Below are 20,346 nucleotides of genomic sequence, written 5' to 3' on the forward strand. Positions count from 1 at the left end.
TTTAATTAGTTGTATAATTATTTCGCTTATTTTCGTATCTTGTGTGTCATGTTCTGATTCGTGCTAATACAAATGCTCATCCTGTCGACTCGACAGGATGAGCATTTGTATTAGCACGAATCGACGAACATGACATGATTGCATGAACATGATAACTGTTTTTTCGAGCTACTCAACGGCTGAGTTACAAAATAATGTATTTTATTCAATAATATGTAAGAAATACTTTTGTATAATTTGAAGTGTAAGAGATTATATACTAGCTTACATAAAACTTCGAATTTTGAGTCCATTTGGTTTGATGAAAGATTAGATAAAATTACATATGATTTATTTCATTATATTCAGTTTGATTGTGTAGATACAATTCAACGCTCAATTATCTCGAGGCACGTAGAATTATTTTTAAACCAATTTAATTTCGAGAAGTCGAACGCCTCCTTAAAAAGTCACTTTAGTTCAACGCTAAGATATATCATTGTCCCAATTTGCTTCCGAAAACATGTTACGAGGTTTGAATCTTAGACCTCCCTTTTAATTTTTTTGAAATATAATAATGTCCTGTGATGCAATCAATACATGTACAGACAGTACAGTGATCGTTCACTTAATAAAATAATTAAGAATACATTTATTTTAATTGTAAAATTTTCATTAAAAAATTATGGATAAAAAAAAGATGAAAAAATATTATTCTTTCCTTTTTTTTTATCATATACTCCCTCCGTCCTTAAAAGTTATGGCTTTATTACTATATTGGGATGTACCTGAAAATTATGGTATTTCCTTATTTGAAAATGATCCCACAAACTTTTCTTCTCACTATTTACAAAAAGGTGTGAGACTCAATCTCCATTTAAATACAACTACCATATTTTTTCTTAAAATTTGTGGCATCTTTTTTGGTCCACAATTTTTAGGGACGGAGTGAGTATTTACTAGAGATGAAAAGATGAGAAAATATTGGAAAATATTTCTGCACCTCTATCTTAGGATAATATTATTCCATATTGGAGAGAAAATGAGTGAAAAGGCTCGCCCGATAAAATATTTCATCATGTTCGGAGAAAATTTTTCGTCATAATACACATGTGAAAATATATATATATATATATATATATATATATATATATATATATATATATATGGTTGAATTCAATAGATAATTATCTTTTTATTCATTATGAACAAATCTATATATTCATTTTACGAACAGATCAACATAAGTAATGAACAGTCGTATTTAGTGAAAATAAAAAAAACTCGCCACCAGCAGGATTCGAACCCTTGACAAATTGCTGTTCATGTGGTACATTGATCTGTTCATTAAAATTATAGATCTGTTCGTTTTTATTTTACGAATTCTCTATTCTCCACAATATTTAGCTTCTCTCTCTCAATATATATAGAGAAGGGTTCAACAGAGAAGCTAAATATTGTGGAGAATAGAGAATTCGTAAAATAAAAACGAACAAATCTATAATTTTAATGAACAGATCAATGTACCACATGAACAACAATTTGCCAAGGGGTTCGAATCCTGCTGGTGGCAAGTTTTTCTTTATTTTTACTAAATACGACTGTTGCAAACATCCAGGCGATAAAGATATCACTTATGAATGTGGATAGTTCAAAAAGAGCAAGGATCGATAAAGATGGATCAAATCTGACCGATGAAGATAACATTCATGAATGTGGTGGTAGTTCAAAAAGAACAAGGACCAATGAATATGGATCAGATTAGACTAACTCAACTTCAAAAACTCCAATTAGTTGTATTTCAACATAGGGATAATAGTATATCATGAACCCAGTCCAGATCTGTTGACCCAGGTCATTTTTTATGGACCTGGACCTTGCAAAATCAAACCTAATGAATCTGGACAGGATCTGAATTATTCTTAAAATTTTTAAATTTTTATCAGTAGTACTAGTTTCGAGATGCAGATTTGCCCCACGGATCCAATTATATATATATAGGCAAGGGTTAAAATAAGAGCATTTCTTAAGATATAAAATAAGAATCATTTTCAGCCCTTAGATCATCAAGATCTACGGTTGATTCGTAATCCTATTGGATGGATTTATGGTCCTGAGTTCGAATCCCAAAGGTAGCAAAAATTTATTTTTCACAATTCATACCTTTATACAGCGAATTCATACGTGTTCTACATAAAATTCATACATTAAAAATTGCTTTTATTTCTTATTTTAAGATGTGATCTCACGGTAGCCTATATATTATCTTTTTTTTTTCTCATCAAAATAAAGTGTTGATTAATCACCTAAGAAACAAGCTAACTAGAATCTATCTATTATATAATATATATATATATATATGTTACATATTGAAGACACCACATTCATCCTCAATCCTAGGTGGCATCTTCTCTATTCACTATTCTCTGTTATCTTAAATCTTTTATCCCACATTGAAAACATATTAAATTTTAGCAATTCATTACCTAAATAAAAGGTCATTCATCATTCCTACATTAGACATTCATTATTCCCACATTGATATTATATTAAATTTTATCATGGAAAAAATTTGAATTATTACAAAATATAAATTTTCGTATTCACCAAGTGAGTTAAAATGTTTGTCACATAACTATGACTTTCATTATAATACATCCATAAATGAGAAAATAAATTAGATTGCTGCAAAATATAAATTTAATAACTAAAAATGACACATTTAAAATATATATATAATAAAAAATAATTACAAAAAATAGTAATGGTGATATTACGTCACAATGAAATTCATAATTTTTTATTATTATTATTCATCAAAAAATTTAGGACCACGTCAAACTTTTAGTAGATATAATCATTTAGATAACTTAAACAAAAGAACAATAAAATTTAACTTCGATTTCACAAGCTTCAGATTGTATAATCTCACAAGTCAGCCATGGTCTTTCAAACTCCTAATGAAAATGATGTTTAGAAGTGAGTTATGACATTTAAAACATCAGATAGTGATGTTCAAACGATTGAAGCATTAAGTCAGGTATAATATTTTAGGGTCCAAACGAGATAATGCTCAAAAGTCAGATATCGTTTTTCGAGTTATTGATAATCATATGGTCTTCGAGACTTGAGATGAAATATATATATATGCTTAGAGATCTTAAATTAATTTTTATTCATCAATATAGAAAAAGTATACAAAATTTATGTAAAAATATATTTTATTATTTTAACAAAAATATAATAACTTCTATTACATCTTTATAAATTAATTGAAAGATAAATATATTATACAAAAATAATATAAATAATTCGACGGTTATACATCAGTAACTATATATTATAGAGATCAAATATGTTGAAGTTCAAATGATGATGAAAGTTTGGAAGACTTGACCCTTTCCGCGTGGTCCATCTCTATCTTCATTGCAGTTTGTGTACGATAATTTATAAAGAAACCAACGTCGGTATCCAATCAACTATTCAACAACCATGTACTTCAAATCAAATCCAATTCAATAGTCAATTCCATCGTCTCCCACTTTTATTGGGACCTCAAGGTTCAACTTCAAATTATATTACATGATTCTTTTACTTCTCATTTTCTCTTCAAAATTAACTTTTTTTGTGAGAACTCGAAGCTGCTAAATTTAATTACTTTGTTTTTTCATCCATGTTATCCGTTGACGTTGACAATAAGCATAACTCAGATGATAAGAAGATTTTTTTCCAACCGTTGAGTTAAAGGCATTAAAAAGGAAAATAAGGAATCATTAGTATATTTTAAATAAGAATTAAAAAACTTAAAAGAATACAAAAAAATGGTCATTATGAACTAGTTTATGGGGTAAAATGGTTCTAAAGGAATCACGAATATTTTTTTTAAGTAGTTTTTTAATAAGTCACCGTACAAAAATAAAAAGGATGAATTATAGTGTATAGCGTGAACTTTAAGTGAATTTTAATTTATAGTCTTAATTTTAAATTATTTTTTATATAACTTATTTTTTTTTAATATTTAATTATAGCCATAATTGCACCAGTGAATTTTAATTTATAGTCTTAATTTTAAATTATTTTTTAAATAACTTAATTTTTTTTAAATATTTAATTATAGCCATAATTGCACCAAAATTATGACAGTAACATATTCTTTATTGTAATTATACCTATAATATTGATTAATTGTCAAGAAATCAGAGCTTAATGAATTCTATACGGAAAGAGATTTTCAATGGTATGTAGCACATCGTCATCGAACCACCAGTGTAATTGAAATTGTGTCTGAAAGTTAGTACAATGATGCCAATTTCCAGACGTGATTCCGACTTCACCTATGCTTTGATGGCGATAGACTACCTATCGTTGGAAATCCCCTTTAGTATGACTAAGCATTAAAATTCACCAAAAAAACTCAAAATATGCCTATAAAATACGCCTAATCACTATTCATCAAAGAGAACGGAATAACAATGATTTTTATATAGGTGTACAAAGAGCAGCGGAGAGACAGCTCATTGAAAGAGCAGCGGAGAGACAACTCCTGGTCCCGACGAAGATTGGCAAGGATAAAGTGCCCATTTCACACTTACAGTACGCGGACGACACTATCTTTTTGTTGGAGGCAGATGACAGAAATGTGGAGAGTGTGAAGAAACTACTTATTCTCTTTCAGTTTGTCTCGGGTTTAGCTGTAAATTTCGAGAAGAGTAGTCTTTTGACAGTGGGAGTGGATGAGGCAGTGGAGAGGAGATGGGCAGCGCTCCTCATGTGCAAGATCGGCTCTTTTCCGTGCAACTACTTGTGTACTAAAGTGGGGGGTCGCAGCAATGGTGTTGGAGATTGGAAGTTTTTGGTTGAAAAAGTCTCAAACAAAGTGGCAAGATGGAAGAAAATACATCTTTCGCTGGCAGGGCGAATTACTCTTGTCAAATCGGTGTTGCAATCCATCCCGGTTTATCAACTTTCCATCGCTTTCATACCTAAAGTGGTGATTAAGGAACTTAACTCACTGTTCTCCAGATTTTTGTGGGGAGGAGGGACACAGACGGGGGGTATTACTTGGTTTAAGTGGAATGCCTTATGCTTCAACAAGAAATCAGGCGGTCTGGGGTTTCGGAACGTCGAATGGTTCAATCAGGTGTTGTTAATTAAGTGGCTTTGGAGGTTTTTGGGGGAAGGGAAAGCTCTGTGGGCAAGGGTGATTAAATCTCTTTATGGGGAGCTTGTGTGGGGGGAAGGGGGGGAATGTTCGGTGGCGGGAAGAGCTGGACAGAAAGGGTGGTGGCAGAAAATTGTGGAGAAGGAATGAGGGAGGAGCGATTGTTGGTTCATCAATAATCTGAGGCGAAGGATTGGGGATGGTTTGGAGACCTGTTTCTGGGAGGATGTGTGGGCGGTTGACAAACCCCTTAAGTTTGTGTTTCCGAGACTGTATAATTTATGTTTGAACAAGAAAAGACTGGTTGGTGAGAGCGGGTTTTGGGATGGAGGGTCGTGGGTGTGGGCGGTGGAGTGGAGGAGGGAGTTAAGGGAGAGGGAGAAAGGGCAGGTGGAGGAACTCCGGATGGTGATTGCTGATTTTGCTCCTTGTTTAGGTTTAACAGATGGATGGAGCTGGAAGGCGACACCAGATGGACGTTTCACAACCAAGTCGGCATATGATATTTTGGCAAAAACAAGAGAGGAGCAACAAGTTTTACCTTTGGAGATGGCAAAGGTTTGGAAGGCCCCAACAACAAATAAAGCCAAGGTGACGGCATGGAGATGTCTTAGAAACAGATTGGCAACATGCGATAATTTGAGAAGAATAAATGTTCATATCAGCGCGGAGGAGAGATGGTGCAACGCCTGTGTTTCAAGCGAGGAGACGACGGAATACCTGTTCCTTCATTGCCCGAAAGCAGCGCCGGTTTGGGATCAGATTTTCCAATGGCTTGATATCAAAACGGCAAACCCGAGAGGTATCTTTCAACACTTCATTTCTTTCATTGCTGCTGGAAAAAAGAAGAGAGAAAGGAGATTGCTCAATGCTTTGTGGGTGGGAACAGTGTGGTTGCTCTGGGAAAGCAGAAATGGTAGTCGTTTTCAGGACAAGGCTTGGGATATTGATAGAGTTGTCTTACAGATTAAGGGGAGACTTTGGAGTTAGAATGAGGCTTACAAAATTGTGGAGTTAGGAATACCTTTTACTTCATGGTGTTCCAAGGATTTCAAACTTTTTATGTTGTTTTGATTGGCATTCCTGATGCCTTGTTCCCTTTCTTTTAATAAAAGCTTTATTTTACTGATCAAAAAAAAAAATATGGGTGTACAAAGATTTTCACTATCCACAGGGACCATAGCATAGAAAAATCCTAGCCGTAACGAAAAAAGTCATATTTCTCCTCTTTTTTTATCCACGAAAAAGAGTCATGTTTCACTTTTTGTGCAATTTTACCTTTCCTTGACTTTTATATTTACTCTATTTGCCATTCATAGACCCACCATAATAAATGCTAAACAACATACTTACTTCTTTAATTAAAGGGTAAATATCATAAAATCCCCTGAAGTATACCCGTTTTATCAAAAATATCCTAAAACTTTTAAAATGTTCTCTAAACCTTCAAACTATCAGGTTTTTATCAAATATATCCCGTATTTATTTTACGGTCACAAAAAACGTGATGTGGCTCGCCAGATGCCACAATGTAATTTATATTCTGTTTTTTAAATGCAATGGCAAAAACGACGTCATTTCGTATCATATCATTTAAAAAAATCACTCTGAAATTTAAAATTGATTCCTATCGTGTTTAAAATTCATGCTAATAACCTAGAATTAGAGATAAATACGGTAGAATATGGTACGAAACAAAGTCGTTTTTTCCATGTCATTTAAAAAAAATACTCATAAATTACGTTGTGGCATCCTGCGAGCCACATCACGTTTTTGGTAACCGAAAAATAAATGCGGGATATATTTGATAAAAACCTGATAGTTTAAGGGTCTAAAGAACATTTCAAAAGTTTCAGGGTATTTTTGATAAAGTGTGAATAGTTCAGGGGTTTTCACGATATTTATCCTTAATTAAATCATAATCTATTTTCTTAATTAAATCCTTCCTCATTTCTGCGACATATTGTGATTCGAAATAAAGAGGCATCAGTAAGCATTAAGCTTCGTAGTTAATTAGCTTCTTGCCCCCTCGCTTCATGATTCTTCGCCTTTCATTTCTTTTCTAAACTCTGATGATGTATGTGCCAAATTTGCTTATATAATTTCTGCTGATTTCTCTTTTTAAGAAAAATTATCATTTATGTGCTCCCAATTCACGATGAGCTGATAAAAAGATTGTGGTTTACAAAATTAGTAGAATATGATATCTGCCTATCCAATTGTAAAAAAGTCAAAAAATAGGTGTTTCAAAAATGGAATAAATTGTGATTAAGGAATTGAAATATGAATAAATTGAATAAATCGAAAATTTGATGAATTCAGAATAAATTGTTAAATTAAGATGAAAATTAAATTGTGGAACTTTTATCGAAAATTAAAATAGAAAAAATTAATGGAATAATTTCATTAAAGTTAAAAATATTAACTTCAAAATTTAATTTGAGATTATTGAATTAAGGAATTTAAAAAGTGTCATTAGTACTACCCCTATAAATTTACTTTTACTCCACTTACACATACTTTAACAATTTTCTTAAAACTCGTGCCGAACTTCAAATGTGACTCTTTTCGTGGACGGATGGAATATAACATTGTATATTAATTTACGTAAAACAAATCAATTTTTGTTAGCGTATTCAAGTTTAAAATATACATAGTATACTACTCCCTCCGTCCCACTTATCTTGACATACTTTCATTTTTAGTTTGTCTCATTTATAATGATACTTTCCAAAAATAATATGTGATCCCTACCATCTCTACACACATAAAATAAGTGGTTTCTACCCACTTTACACTCTTAACTTTTTATTCTTAATTTTCGTGCCAAAAAGTAAATGTACAAAGATAAATGGGACGAAGAGAGTAGTTTACATATAGTAAATCAATTAAGTTCAGACAAATAATTGTATTAAACCATATCTATAAATCTAAATGAATTCAGACAGTTAATCTAGTTTAAAATGGGTAGTATATACGCATTCTAGATGAAACAATGATAAAAATCTACCATTATTTTCTCAGTTCATCTTAATGCTACACCACAATCAACAACTGCGAGTGGGTGAACCCTAGTGCCGTTGTGCTCCGCTGTTGTCAACAACTGAGAGGTGATTGAGTATTATAGCCACTTATTAAGTTGTTTTATAAGTAAATATTTATGAATTATTATGTAAAGTGTTTACGCGTAAAAACTCGATTTTATAAGTAAATATTTATGAATTATTATGTAAAGTGTTTACGCGTAAAAACTCGACGAGATATGATTTGTATATCTGATTCAAAATCTTTGTCCTGATATTTTTTGCTTTGTGGACAAAGTTAAAATTTTATGAATGGACGGACAAGATTATACATACATATATGATTTAAATCATCACACTATTATTGTTTACTTTATGGATAAGCTAAGATTTTTAAAATGGATGAACGAGATAATATTTTTGTATTTACAAACAAAGTTGATTAGGGGCGATGCTCGAAGGACTGTTACTCAATGCTAGAATACTCGAGCAACCCGCGTTGAGCACTCGAGCACCGAGTGGTAAGCGGTCGAACATGTAGGTGCGACAAGCGGAGTGACATTTTAGATCTGAGAGAAAGAGAGAAAGATGAGCGATGACGTGAGGAATTTCAAATCCAAGAGAGAGTGTCGAGCAACACCAAACAATTTGATATTATAGACGGAAAATTGAGGAATTGTAGACGCGAGAAGCAGTATCGATGGACGGAATTGCAAACATGGAGAAGAGAGGGCGGACAGATGTGGCAATTGAAGGAATATTAATTTAATTTTTTATTTATTTTTATCTCATTATAGGTAATTTGTCAATTCATTCAAAATACAAGTATATTTTATACTCCCTTCGTCCTGTCGAGCTTGAGTCGTATTCTTTTTCGGGCTACCCTATCGAGCTTGAGTCGTTTTCTTTTTTGGCAAAAATTAGAAAAATCAATACCTTAATTAAAGCTACTAATTACATCCTTATTTTATCAACCCCATTTTCACTTTCCCTCTCTCAAACACATTATTCACAAATTTACAAAAAATAAAATAAAAAAAATTAATCTAAATAATCATATAAATAATTTATATGTAAAAAATAATTAATGATTAATTCAGATTTAATTATTTAAATTTTATATTAAAAAATAATTCAAAATAATTAATTATATAAATAACTAGTTAACCATAAATTTACAAACATACTTAAATAACTAACCAATAGCTCTTTAATTCTCGTGCCCAAAAGAAACGCCTCAAGCTCGACGGGCAGGGACGGAGGCAGGGGGCTAGAGCCCCCTCCCAAATTTTGAGTTTTTTTTTATAATTTAATTTTAAAATATATATATAGATATATGTTTATACCTATTATAAAATAATTTTATTTTATAAAAGAGTATTTGGTTATTATATTCTCTCATATATACTTAATTTAAGGATAATTCTGTTATTTAAAACTATATAATCTATGAAATATTGTTTGTTATTATTACTATTATACTTGTCTTTTAATAAAAAAAATGCCCTATATGTATGAAATGCTAAACAAAATTATAATGTATTGAAACTAATTTGTAATATATAGAAAATATATAATCTATGAACATGTTGTTTGTTATTATTATTATTATTATGTGTGCCTTTTAATAAAAAATGTCTTAAATATACGGAATGTCCAAATTTTTTTTTGTGATATATTGAAACTATATAATTTATGAAAATATTGTTCGTTATTATTAGTATTATGCTCGTATTTTAATAAAAAAAATACCTTAAATATAAGTTCAGCCCCCCCCGAACTTAATTCATGGCTCCGTCCCTGTCGACGGGACGGAGGGAGTATAATTTTTTTAGATAAGTAAATTTTATCTTTTCGTTTTTAAAATAGGCATCATCTATTATTAATTCTAACATTTATATATTTTAAATACGAAGAAAAAACTTACAAAATGCAGTCTTAAAATCCTAATAATACTCCGTCAAACTTGGACGAATTATATTATATATACTAGTATAAAAGTGAGTCAAAACTTCTTAGAGAACGAATTACCGTTTTTGGATTGAAACATATTTCTCCTTGAAATATGATTTAAAATGTTTTGAGACGACAATTTCTCCAAAAATAAAAATAAAAATGAGACGACAAATTACCGATTTTGTAGTGAAACATAGTTCTCCTTAAATTATGAAACTTGTATTAAAAAAGATGTTTACCATATTTTTGTCAAATCGTAGAGGTTAGGTCGGCGCGTAGCATTGTGATACATGCTTTATCAATTAAACGCTCTTGATAATTATTTGACATCCGTCTCTACTTTTTTATACTCGATATTTCATCAAATTTTTTCATCAAATTTGTTAACTAAAGTTAACTAAAAAAGTTCCAATGAATCTATACATAAACTATGTTAAAATTCGTATTCATTCGACGTTAAATATTACTATAATGTAAATATGAGTAATATGCCAATATCCATATTACGTGAAAATTCAACACAATTTTATTAAAGTCGGCAGTATTATATATGCAGGTTAACTTACCTACTCGGGCATGTGATCATTTCGCTAAAGTCGATGTCACAATTAGGTAATGAAGAAAGTAAGCATCGCCAAATTATAAAACTTTTTAAATTTGGTCATTTAGCTTTTAGGAACATTAATTTGACCAATTTTGTCACTTGAACTTCGCTATAATTACAACCTTTTGATCTTCTATCGGAACCAGTACCAGATACCCCCAAATCACCATATACTTTTTTGTAGTTTTCTACTTTTCTTACGTATTATTTTTCTATTAATATACTCTTTTCGTACACAAAGAATATACTATATTAATAGTATAAAATATTTTACATAAATGTGAAATATTTTTCGTGGGCAGAGGAAGTATAAATTAATAACTCTTCGAATTTTGATGAAAAATCACTTTATATTGTATATTATAAGTATAACTTAATAAATTTTATTTTATTTTATTTTATTATGATAGTATTCGATAATTTATTGAAAGAAGTATTAAAAAATAAATAAAATTATAATAGAAAATTAGGTTAAAGATCATGTTTTCTTTTACTTAAATGTTTAAAAAGTTTATATATATATATATACACACACACACACACACTACAAAAAAACGCGTAAATAGCGACGGCGGCGCTGCCGCCGGCAACTACTGACGGCACGGCGGCGGCAGAAACGGCGACCCGCCTTTTGCCTATTACCGGCGCATTACCGACGGCAAAACAGCCGCCGCTAATTTAAATATATATTATTTATTACCGACGGCAATTGCCGTCGCTATTTACCGGTGGCATGCGACCGCCGCTAATCACCACCGCCGGTGACATCCGGCGATAGCACCACCGTCGTCCGGCCAAAATTATCGACGGCAGTGCCACCGCCACTATTTGCCGAAATGCCGTCGGTAATTAATTTTTTTTCAGCTTTTTTTTTCATTTATCATCTAATAAGTTGGTCAAAGATAATAATACAAATTTTTTTAAATTAAATATATATTGAAATACAAGTGAAAATTTAAATATTGATTATTACTAAGAATTCAAGATTCTTAGTAAGAAACTTATAATTATAACTTAAGAGTGTTAATTTGATTAGTGATTCACTCATCAATCATCACTAATCTAAGATTATTACTAAAAATTAAAGATTCTTAGTAAAAAAATTATAATTATAACTTAAGAATGTTAATTTGATTAGTGATTCACTTATCAATCATCACTAATCTAATATTATTACTAAGCATTCAAGATTGTTAGTATGAAACTTATAATTATAACTTAATAATGTTAATTTGATTAGTGATTCACTCATCACTCATCACTAATGTAAGATATTACTTAAGAATTCAAGATTCCTAGTAAGAATCTTATAATTATAACTTAAGAATATTAATTTGATTAGTGATTCACTCATCAATCATCACTAATTTAATATTATTACTAAGCATTAGGGGTGGTAAAACGGTTCCGGTTAATCGGTTTTAACCGTAACCGAACCGAAAAATTTTTACCGGTTCGGTTCGGTTATCGGTTAGTGTGTTCATCACTAATCGGTTAATCGGTTTAACCGGTCGGTTAACCGGCTAAACCGATTAACCGGTTTATTTTATATTAAATTAATTAATTTATATTTTAATATTTTAATTTAAATAATACATTAATATTTCAAGTATCTATAATTTTTTTTTGTTCTAAATTATCATAAGTTATGAATTGGTGCAGTGGATAAAACCTTATTCTTTCTTTCAATGGTCAAGAGTTCAAATCCTATTGCACACATTCTACAAATTTGAATTTTTTTAAATAAAAACCGATTAATTCGGTTAATTAACCGGTTAAATTCGGACAAATTGAGAAATCGTGGATTAATCGATTTTACCGGTTAACCGGTCCAATAATCGGTTCGGTTATCGGTTAGGGAAATGGCCCTTAACCGGTGCCAGTTAACCGGTAAATCGGTTCGGTTAAAATCGAACCGACCGGTTTAGCAGCCCTACTAAGCATTCAAGATTGTTAGAAATAAACTTATAATTATAACTTAATAATGTTAATTTGATTAGTGATTCACTCATCACTAATGTAAGATATTACTTATAATTATAAGAATCTTATAATTATAACTTAAGAATGTTAATTTGATTAGTGATTCACTCATCAATCATCACTAATCTAATATTATTACTAAGCATTCAAGATTGTTAGTAAGAAACTTATAATTATAACTTAACTCATCACTCATCACTAATCTAATATTATTACTAAGAATTCAAGATTCTTAGTAGGAATCTTATAATTATAACTTAAGAATGTTAATTAATTTGATTAGTGATTCACTCATCAATCATCACTAATCTAATATTATTACTAAGCATTCAATATTCTTAGTAAGAAACTTATAATTATAACTTAAGAATGTTTATTTGATTAGTGATTCACTCATCAATCATCACTAATCTATGATAATATTCATAGTAAGTATTCAAGATTGTCACTAGTTTGATAAAAAAAAATTAATTAATAAATATTTTTCCGACATAAAAAAAGGACGGAAACGAGCCCAATCCGTAATTAACAACATTTTTTGGATATCATCTCGACATATTCTAAGGTTATGAATATATATGATATTGTATATTGAAGTAGACTTTAAATGAATTAATAGGTACTAGATATATCAATAATACGAGTGTTCTGTACTGGTGACCATTCGAAAAGAACTTCTAGGTTAATCGTGCTTGACTTAGAGCACAACTAAGATGGGTGACCGACTGGGAAGTTTGTCTAAATTATGCAATACTGTATAAATACGAAAATAAATTGTGGATATACAATAAAATAAATAAATAAAATAAATAAAAAATTAAAAAATATTAGTGATGGCATTTTGCCGTTGGTAATACATCGGCCAAGTCCGGCGAGTGCACCATCACCGTCCGGTGGAAATTACCGACGGTGGTGGCGCCGCCGCTAATTAGCGACGGTATTTGTCGTCGGTAATTTTTCGGCAACTCTCCGCCGTTCAACGGCGAAAATGCCGGCTGCGGCCGATCGCCGTCGGTAATGGCGTTACCGATGAGCAAATCACCGACGACGATTTGCCGCCGGTAACGCCGCCGGTAACTACATTACCGGCCGTCGTGCCGTCAATACCGACGGTTGGAGTTGGGCTTCACTCATTTGGGCCAATTTTAATTCAAACCCTAAATCCAGTTGGGCCTCAATAAACCCTATTACCCTAAATTAATTAATTTAAAAAAAACCGATTAATCGGTTTAACCGGTTAACCGACCGGTTAAACCGATTAACCGGTTTACTGGGAAAGTGCTAACCGATAACCGAACCGAATTGGGAAAAACCGGTTATCGGTTAACCGATAACCGATTTTTCCGATTCGGTTACGGTTTTAACCGAAAAACCGACACCGGTTTACCACCCCTAGTGTAGAGTGATGTGTTATTTTGTCACATGTACACTTTTTTCGGTGAAATAACATATCATCCTCTAACGCGTTATATCACGATCCAATAGTCAAAGATGAGCTTCAATGATAAAATTGATTTAAAGATTAGAATATTTGGGTATATTTAATATTCTTTAAAAAAAATGTAATAGAAAACTGATAAAATAAGTAAATATTGCGATAATTTCATAATTAACTTATTTTCAAATAACATTAAAATAATTTATTAAATTATGATATACTTATATTTGTTCAAAATACAATTAAAACTAATTTACTATATCTTCTTATCCCAGACTCGTATATTGATACCCACTTATTACAAAGATCAACTAATTAAACCTATTTATAATCTATATGTATTCGTCCCAATCCCAATTAGTAAATAATTTTCCTATCCTTTCAAAATGTATTAAAATCTAGATAATGAAATATAGGTTGTAACAATTATGATATACTCCATTCGTCCCAATTTAACACGTCACGTTTCCTTTATTGTACGTTCTAATTCAATAGGTCACTTTCTAATGAAAAATCAATACACAACAAACAGCCTCACTCAGCTCGGTACTTACATCAAAAGCTATTAGGGCCCGCAAATAGTTATTTCTATTTTCACTTTAAAAAAATATATCTTCATTCGCTCTCCTACTTTTGTGACAAATATACACTAAACAAATAATTTTCTATCTAATATTTTACTATGAATGATTTATTTCTTAACATCCATGTCCAAGCTCTGTGGCTATAGCCTATTAAACTAGGATGTAGTAAGTAGTAAATAGTACTCCATCCGTCCCATTATTCATGGCACATTGTTTTTTATCACGGGTATTTAGGACATTAAAATTAGGAAGACAATGTGTGTGGTGCATTTTTTAATGGTAATTAAATTCTTATTAGTGTAGTCAAATAAAGTCTTAAACCCAACAACATCTCTCATATTCCTGATCGTCGTGCGACAAAAAGCGTGTCTTGTTTCTTTCTGTGTACCAACTCTTTCCAATCCGGCAGAGCTCAACGTCTTCATTGCGGTCGTAAGCGGAGCTCAACATCTTCAACTCAACTATCCTGGCCTCCTGAATCAAATTCACACGCAAAGCTCAACCAGAGTTTACATGAAAAGCTTACATAATAAAATTCACGAAATTGAAAAGATTGAATAAGCATTCCAAAATCAAATTACACAAAAATCTTTTCCCTCAATTACCAAGCAATAAAGTCCAACGAGATGATGCCGTCTCACTCAGCGTTTTCGTCGCGATCATCTTCCTCGGGAGAAAAATAAGGTGGCGAAGAAGAGGAGAAAAGGGGATGAAAGACGCGAAGAAGAGGGCTGACAATGAAATTAAAAATTATTAGAGAAAGAAGAGTATCTATGAGAATTAGGGGTTGTGAAGGATTGATTAAGAACTTTAATTATATTTTAATTATGGCCCAAAAAGGAAACATGTTATGCTACATGAGACAATCTGAATATAATTTAGAAGTATTTGAATTTGAAAAAAAAAATACAAATGAAGGAGATAAGAGATATATTTGATTAGTGAGATTTTAGAGTGCCATATATGGAGAGGTAGGAGATATACCATTGAATTATGTTTTTCTACTATACTCATCCGACTCCATTAATATGGCTTAAAAGCCATTTTGAGATGTTCCATTGTAATTGCCCAATCAAAAAATAGAAATAAAATTTGTGCCCTAACTACTACTACAATACATTGAGCTAATGAGACCATCTACCTTATTCATAAATCACGCTATTCTTAATATGCATGCCAAAAAATAATGAGTACAACGAAAGTATAAAATTTAAATATTGCATTGTAATTACTCAATCTGTCCCAGTTATTTTGAGATATTTTTTTTTTTCAGCACAGAAATTAAAAAAGTAGTGTTTTGTGTGTAGGTGAAAAAGTAAACATAAATACTCTTGTGCAACTGGTCCATAATGACACTGCATCATTCGGAAAATGACACTTGAACATTTTCGAATGACACTACTTCAACATACAAATGACACTTGACTTCAAGTGTCATTTGTATGTTGAAGTAGTGTCATTAAGAAACCAGTTGCACGGTACAATCGGTTGCATGGAAGAGTGCCTCAAAAGTAAAAAGGTGAATAAAAGGTAAAACTTTTGCCAAATAAAAAAATACCTGAGATGCCCAAAAAAGAAAGTGTCTCAAAATAAGTGGGACGGATGTAGTATATACTTTTAACATATAAAAGAGAGTTGATGGAATTTAAGAATTGAGGAATTTTAAAATAATGAGCTTTATACAAGCTTTTATATTTGGAAATAAGAAGAAGCCAGACATGAAAAATAGAAAATAGTCATTTACTTACAAGAAGATGGTCCTCCATTAACACGTGTTACATGCTTTGAATCCTTAATATATTTGAAAGCTCGTAAAATCAGACGATAAAACTATAAATGACATAAAATATGATTAATATTGAAGTGAAATGGGCAAATTTAAGGAGGTGGGAGAGTACATTTTAGTCAAATTTAGGGGGCCAATGCCAAACGATCCCACTTAAAAGTAATAAATTAAGTAAATGAAATAAATTGAGGAGATTAGGCATTAGTCATGCAAGAAAAATAAAAATAAGAGTTGAAGTATAGTGTCATAAATCGGTAATGGAAAAAAAGAAACGTCTTGGCTTTTCCCATTGCCTTAGAGTCTAAAATCTGAAAGTTCTTAGCCTTTCCCTTTCTTCTTTTCAATAAAAAACTCTCTGTCCACATTCATTTCCTCCCACTCTTCAATTTCACCAAAAACTCCACCATTTCTCTACCTGCAATCAATGGTCAGTAATCTATCCAACTCTCTGCATCAATTAATAACAATACTGTGTCCATCAATTTCCGAATGCAACAGTAGTAGTATTCATGCATTTAGATTCATTGATTGTGTGTGTGTGTTTTCCTGATCATTCGATTTTTTCTTCTTTGAGATGAATAGATTGGTTACTGATTCTCCTATCATGATTTCAGGGCGGTGTATACGGCGGCGGAGAAGACGACGACAGCAGCAGCAAGTGGCCGCCGTGGCTGCGGCCGCTGCTGCAGAGCAGCTTCTTCGGCCAATGCAAGGTGCACGCGGCGGCGGCGCACAAGAGCGAGTGCAACATGTTCTGCTTGGATTGCGTCGACGGACCGCTCTGCTCACTTTGCCTCAACTTTCACAAGGATCACCGCCCTATCCAGGTCAGAATAATACCGAATTTTCGTCTCCGATCGTTGAAGTTTTTGCTGTATTTTACGAGATGGGGTTTATATGCAGATACGGAGATCGTCGTACCACGACGTGATTAGAGTTGGGGAGATTCAAAAGTATTTGGATATAACCGGAGTTCAGACCTACATTATCAACAGCGCCAAAATTGTGTTTCTGAATCAACGCCGCCGCCCTCAGCCGCGCCCCGGCAAAGGCGCCGCCACCAATACCTGCTGCGTCTGCGATCGCAGCCTCCTCGATTCCTTCACCTTCTGCTCCATTGGTTGCAAGGTCTAAATTAATTCATCAATTCGAAATTCAGTCTCACGTATAAATTGTTGACTTAAATTTGGTCGGATTGATTTATTATGTTAGGGCAATTCAAATCCCTTCTATTTCACACTGATTTTATCTCTGCAATGACGGCAGATAGTCGGAACATCGAAGAATTTCGATAAGGAGAAGATAAGGATGGATGATGGTGGTGCCTCGGACTCGGACGAGTCGTCCGAGTCCATGAACGCCGCCAGCATCCATAAACAAGTCGTTAGAAGCAAGGTGCAGGGCTTCACCCCGTCGACGCCGCCTCAGACCGCCGCGGCGAAGCGGCGGAAAGGCGTTCCTCGCCGAGCTCCCACCGGCGGCCTTCTACTAGGATATTGAATATTTGGAGGTGATGATGATGGTGTTGTGGTTCCAGGCATACTGAGCTGTAGCAATGGAAGCCGATGCTGGAATTCCCAAACCAAGATAGTGCAGTGTGTTGTTACATAGTAAAAAGTAAAAATTAAAATTAAAAAAAGTTAGCATAAATGTGTTGTGTAACATAGTAGTAGTAAGTAGAAAATGAATAAGGGCCTTGAGAGAGGCAAAACATCACTATTAATCCTCACTTGTGATTAAATAATCACGTTTACCGAAATATGTGTATCAGATTATGTAATTAATATGTACTTGTAAGTTGTAATATTATAGTTCTGACAAGAATTACTCAATGCAGTAAAGGATCTCAACTTCATAGACATGGAAATATTATATTGTGTGTACTATTTTTTGCTTTCACAAATTAGAAACGGAATTACTTCGTATGAACTTGGATTTACAGAGGGAAGAATACTGCTAAATTATAATAATAGTGGTTTTTGTTGTGGAGCTTGGAAAATTCCTAGTGGAGAATCGAGTCAAGAATTTGGAAATTTGAGTTGAGGATTCTTGTTTCGTATGGTTGAAAAATTCTTATTGAGGGTGCTTCAAATTCTTTTTTTTTATTATTATTAGTATTATTTTTTTTGGGTCAAGAAAACAAATCAGCAACTTTTGACAAGAATAAAGGGGCAGCCACCAAAACAAGAATTAATATTCATCAGTGGCGTTGCCATTGTTGCTTCCACTTAACTGAAATTATATATGTATTTTGTGTGTGTGTGTGTCAATGGGGCACTAATGTTGTTGCATCATTAACATGTATTTTATAACAAAAGATGCCCATTTATTTCAATACTATATTCTTCAAGCGCCAACCTCACTACCCATGACTCCATCCTTTTTTTTTACATTTATTTACTTATTATAATATTAATATTCATATTATTCCCATTTATCTGCTCCCGAGACAAGGTGAACCTGAAAAATAAATGTATGAAAAATAACTTTATTTGAGTTTCGATTCATAAAGGCACCTATAAAGCGAGGGCCGGTATGCCCAACTTCCAAACGAAACATTTTAATAATTAAGCGAATAAGGAGATCAATCAATCAAATCAGGTAGTAGCAATATTTATCTCTCTTTTAACATATACGATCAAAGAGAAAGTAGCATCATTTATTTAAGAATCCGAACTAATTATACATAGTTCGATTGAGATAAAGACATTATCATTAAATTCCATTATTACTCGAGTTACGTGTCGTCATCTCAACGTCTCAAACTAAATTATATGATACTAATTATATTTATATTACAATAAGAATTTCTTCAATATATTTATATCGATTTGAACAAGACGAAAACAACTAATTCTTTATAAAAAAGACATGGCACTCAACGTTGATTCGATGGCATACATTTGTTTCGACCATGATTAAGAGAGGCTGAAATAATTGAGTCGCGCATGTGTTGGTATTAAGTTGATAGAAAACGAAATTTATATTGGATTAGACCCAATGAAAATATATTCAAGCTAAATGGGCCAGGCCGAAGCAATCATGACTCAACTTTTAAATTAGATTCTTTCATTGTAATTTTGTAAATGATAGTCTAGTGTCATACAAATTACTACTACTAGTATTTTTTAGTGTAATATTATTTAATAATCATGTCTAATTTTAATTCATACTATTGAGCAAATGATCGGTGCTTCTAAATTTGTGGACAATTAATAGATTTGATAAATTCTACACAACGAGAATATATGTCACCAGCGAGATAATATCTTATAGTCTCCTCGTCCTCAAAAAATTTGCCCCAATTTCCTTATTTTCTATTTTTATACATGACTTCACCATCAACTTTGCAATTACTATTGTTTAAACACTATTTTTATACATAACCCTACCATCAAATAACTGTTTATCAATTTTTATTAAAATTTGTGTCGTTCCACTTGAGGCAAACTTTTCAAGGACAAATGGAGTATTATATTCGTGGCCATTAACGATATAACTCACATTTGATACTCGATCTCTCAAAATATCATTAAAAATAAGAGATTGTTTAAGTACATTGATATCATTTCTTAAACCCGGAGTTCCAAAAAAATGAATGTCAAATTTTTAAGTCTTGAGAATCAACTGCTTCGAAAATTATTCTTGGTTTACTGCTTCTTACAGCATATTACTGTTGGGGATGGATCCAACAATCACGGAGTAGGACGTCGAGTACGTTCCGATCGGCGGGCACTAGCAACCTGAAATCACAAACCATTCTAAGAACACCGATGGAGGTGTTGATGGAAGAGCCTTTAACGCTCAAGTCAATCAATGAAATAATTGAATA

At 32.3% G+C, this 20,346-nt stretch overlaps 2 protein-coding genes across 2 annotated transcripts; both read left to right on the forward strand.

Annotated features, from left to right (window-relative positions):
• The first annotated feature begins 4,278 nt into the window (after window positions 1–4,278).
• Window positions 4,279–5,290, forward strand: LOC130993941 (uncharacterized). Its single transcript, XM_057918977.1, has 2 exons — window positions 4,279–4,360; window positions 4,467–5,290. The coding sequence occupies exons 1-2, from the start codon at window positions 4,279–4,281 to the stop codon at window positions 5,288–5,290; spliced, it is 906 nt and encodes a 301-aa protein (XP_057774960.1).
• Window positions 5,291–16,593: 11,303 nt separating this feature from the next.
• LOC130993267 (protein RGF1 INDUCIBLE TRANSCRIPTION FACTOR 1-like) lies at window positions 16,594–18,381 on the forward strand. Its single transcript, XM_057918095.1, has 4 exons — window positions 16,594–16,941; window positions 17,129–17,341; window positions 17,418–17,642; window positions 17,781–18,381. Exons 1-4 carry the CDS (start codon window positions 16,939–16,941, stop codon window positions 18,012–18,014), a joined length of 675 nt encoding a protein of 224 aa, XP_057774078.1. The 5' UTR covers window positions 16,594–16,938; the 3' UTR covers window positions 18,015–18,381.
• Window positions 18,382–20,346: the final 1,965 nt, after the last annotated feature.

The sequence above is a fragment of the Salvia miltiorrhiza genome, chromosome 7 (genome assembly GCF_028751815.1).
Source record: "Salvia miltiorrhiza cultivar Shanhuang (shh) chromosome 7, IMPLAD_Smil_shh, whole genome shotgun sequence".
NCBI lineage: Eukaryota > Viridiplantae > Streptophyta > Magnoliopsida > Lamiales > Lamiaceae > Salvia > Salvia miltiorrhiza.

Excerpts from the sequence above, each read along its gene's own strand:
- LOC130993267 (XM_057918095.1), top strand. Across the intron at positions 17,342-17,417 it reads AGGATCACCGCCCTATCCAG|ATACGGAGATCGTCGTACCA; the intron begins GTCAGAATAATA and ends GTTTATATGCAG. Across the intron at positions 17,643-17,780 it reads TCTGCTCCATTGGTTGCAAG|ATAGTCGGAACATCGAAGAA; the intron begins GTCTAAATTAAT and ends CAATGACGGCAG.
- LOC130993941 (XM_057918977.1), top strand. The coding sequence starts at position 4,279 with ATGATGCCAATTTCCAGACGTGATTCCGACTTCACCTATGCTTTGATG. Across the intron at positions 4,361-4,466 it reads ATCGTTGGAAATCCCCTTTA|GTGTACAAAGAGCAGCGGAG; the intron begins GTATGACTAAGC and ends ATTTTTATATAG.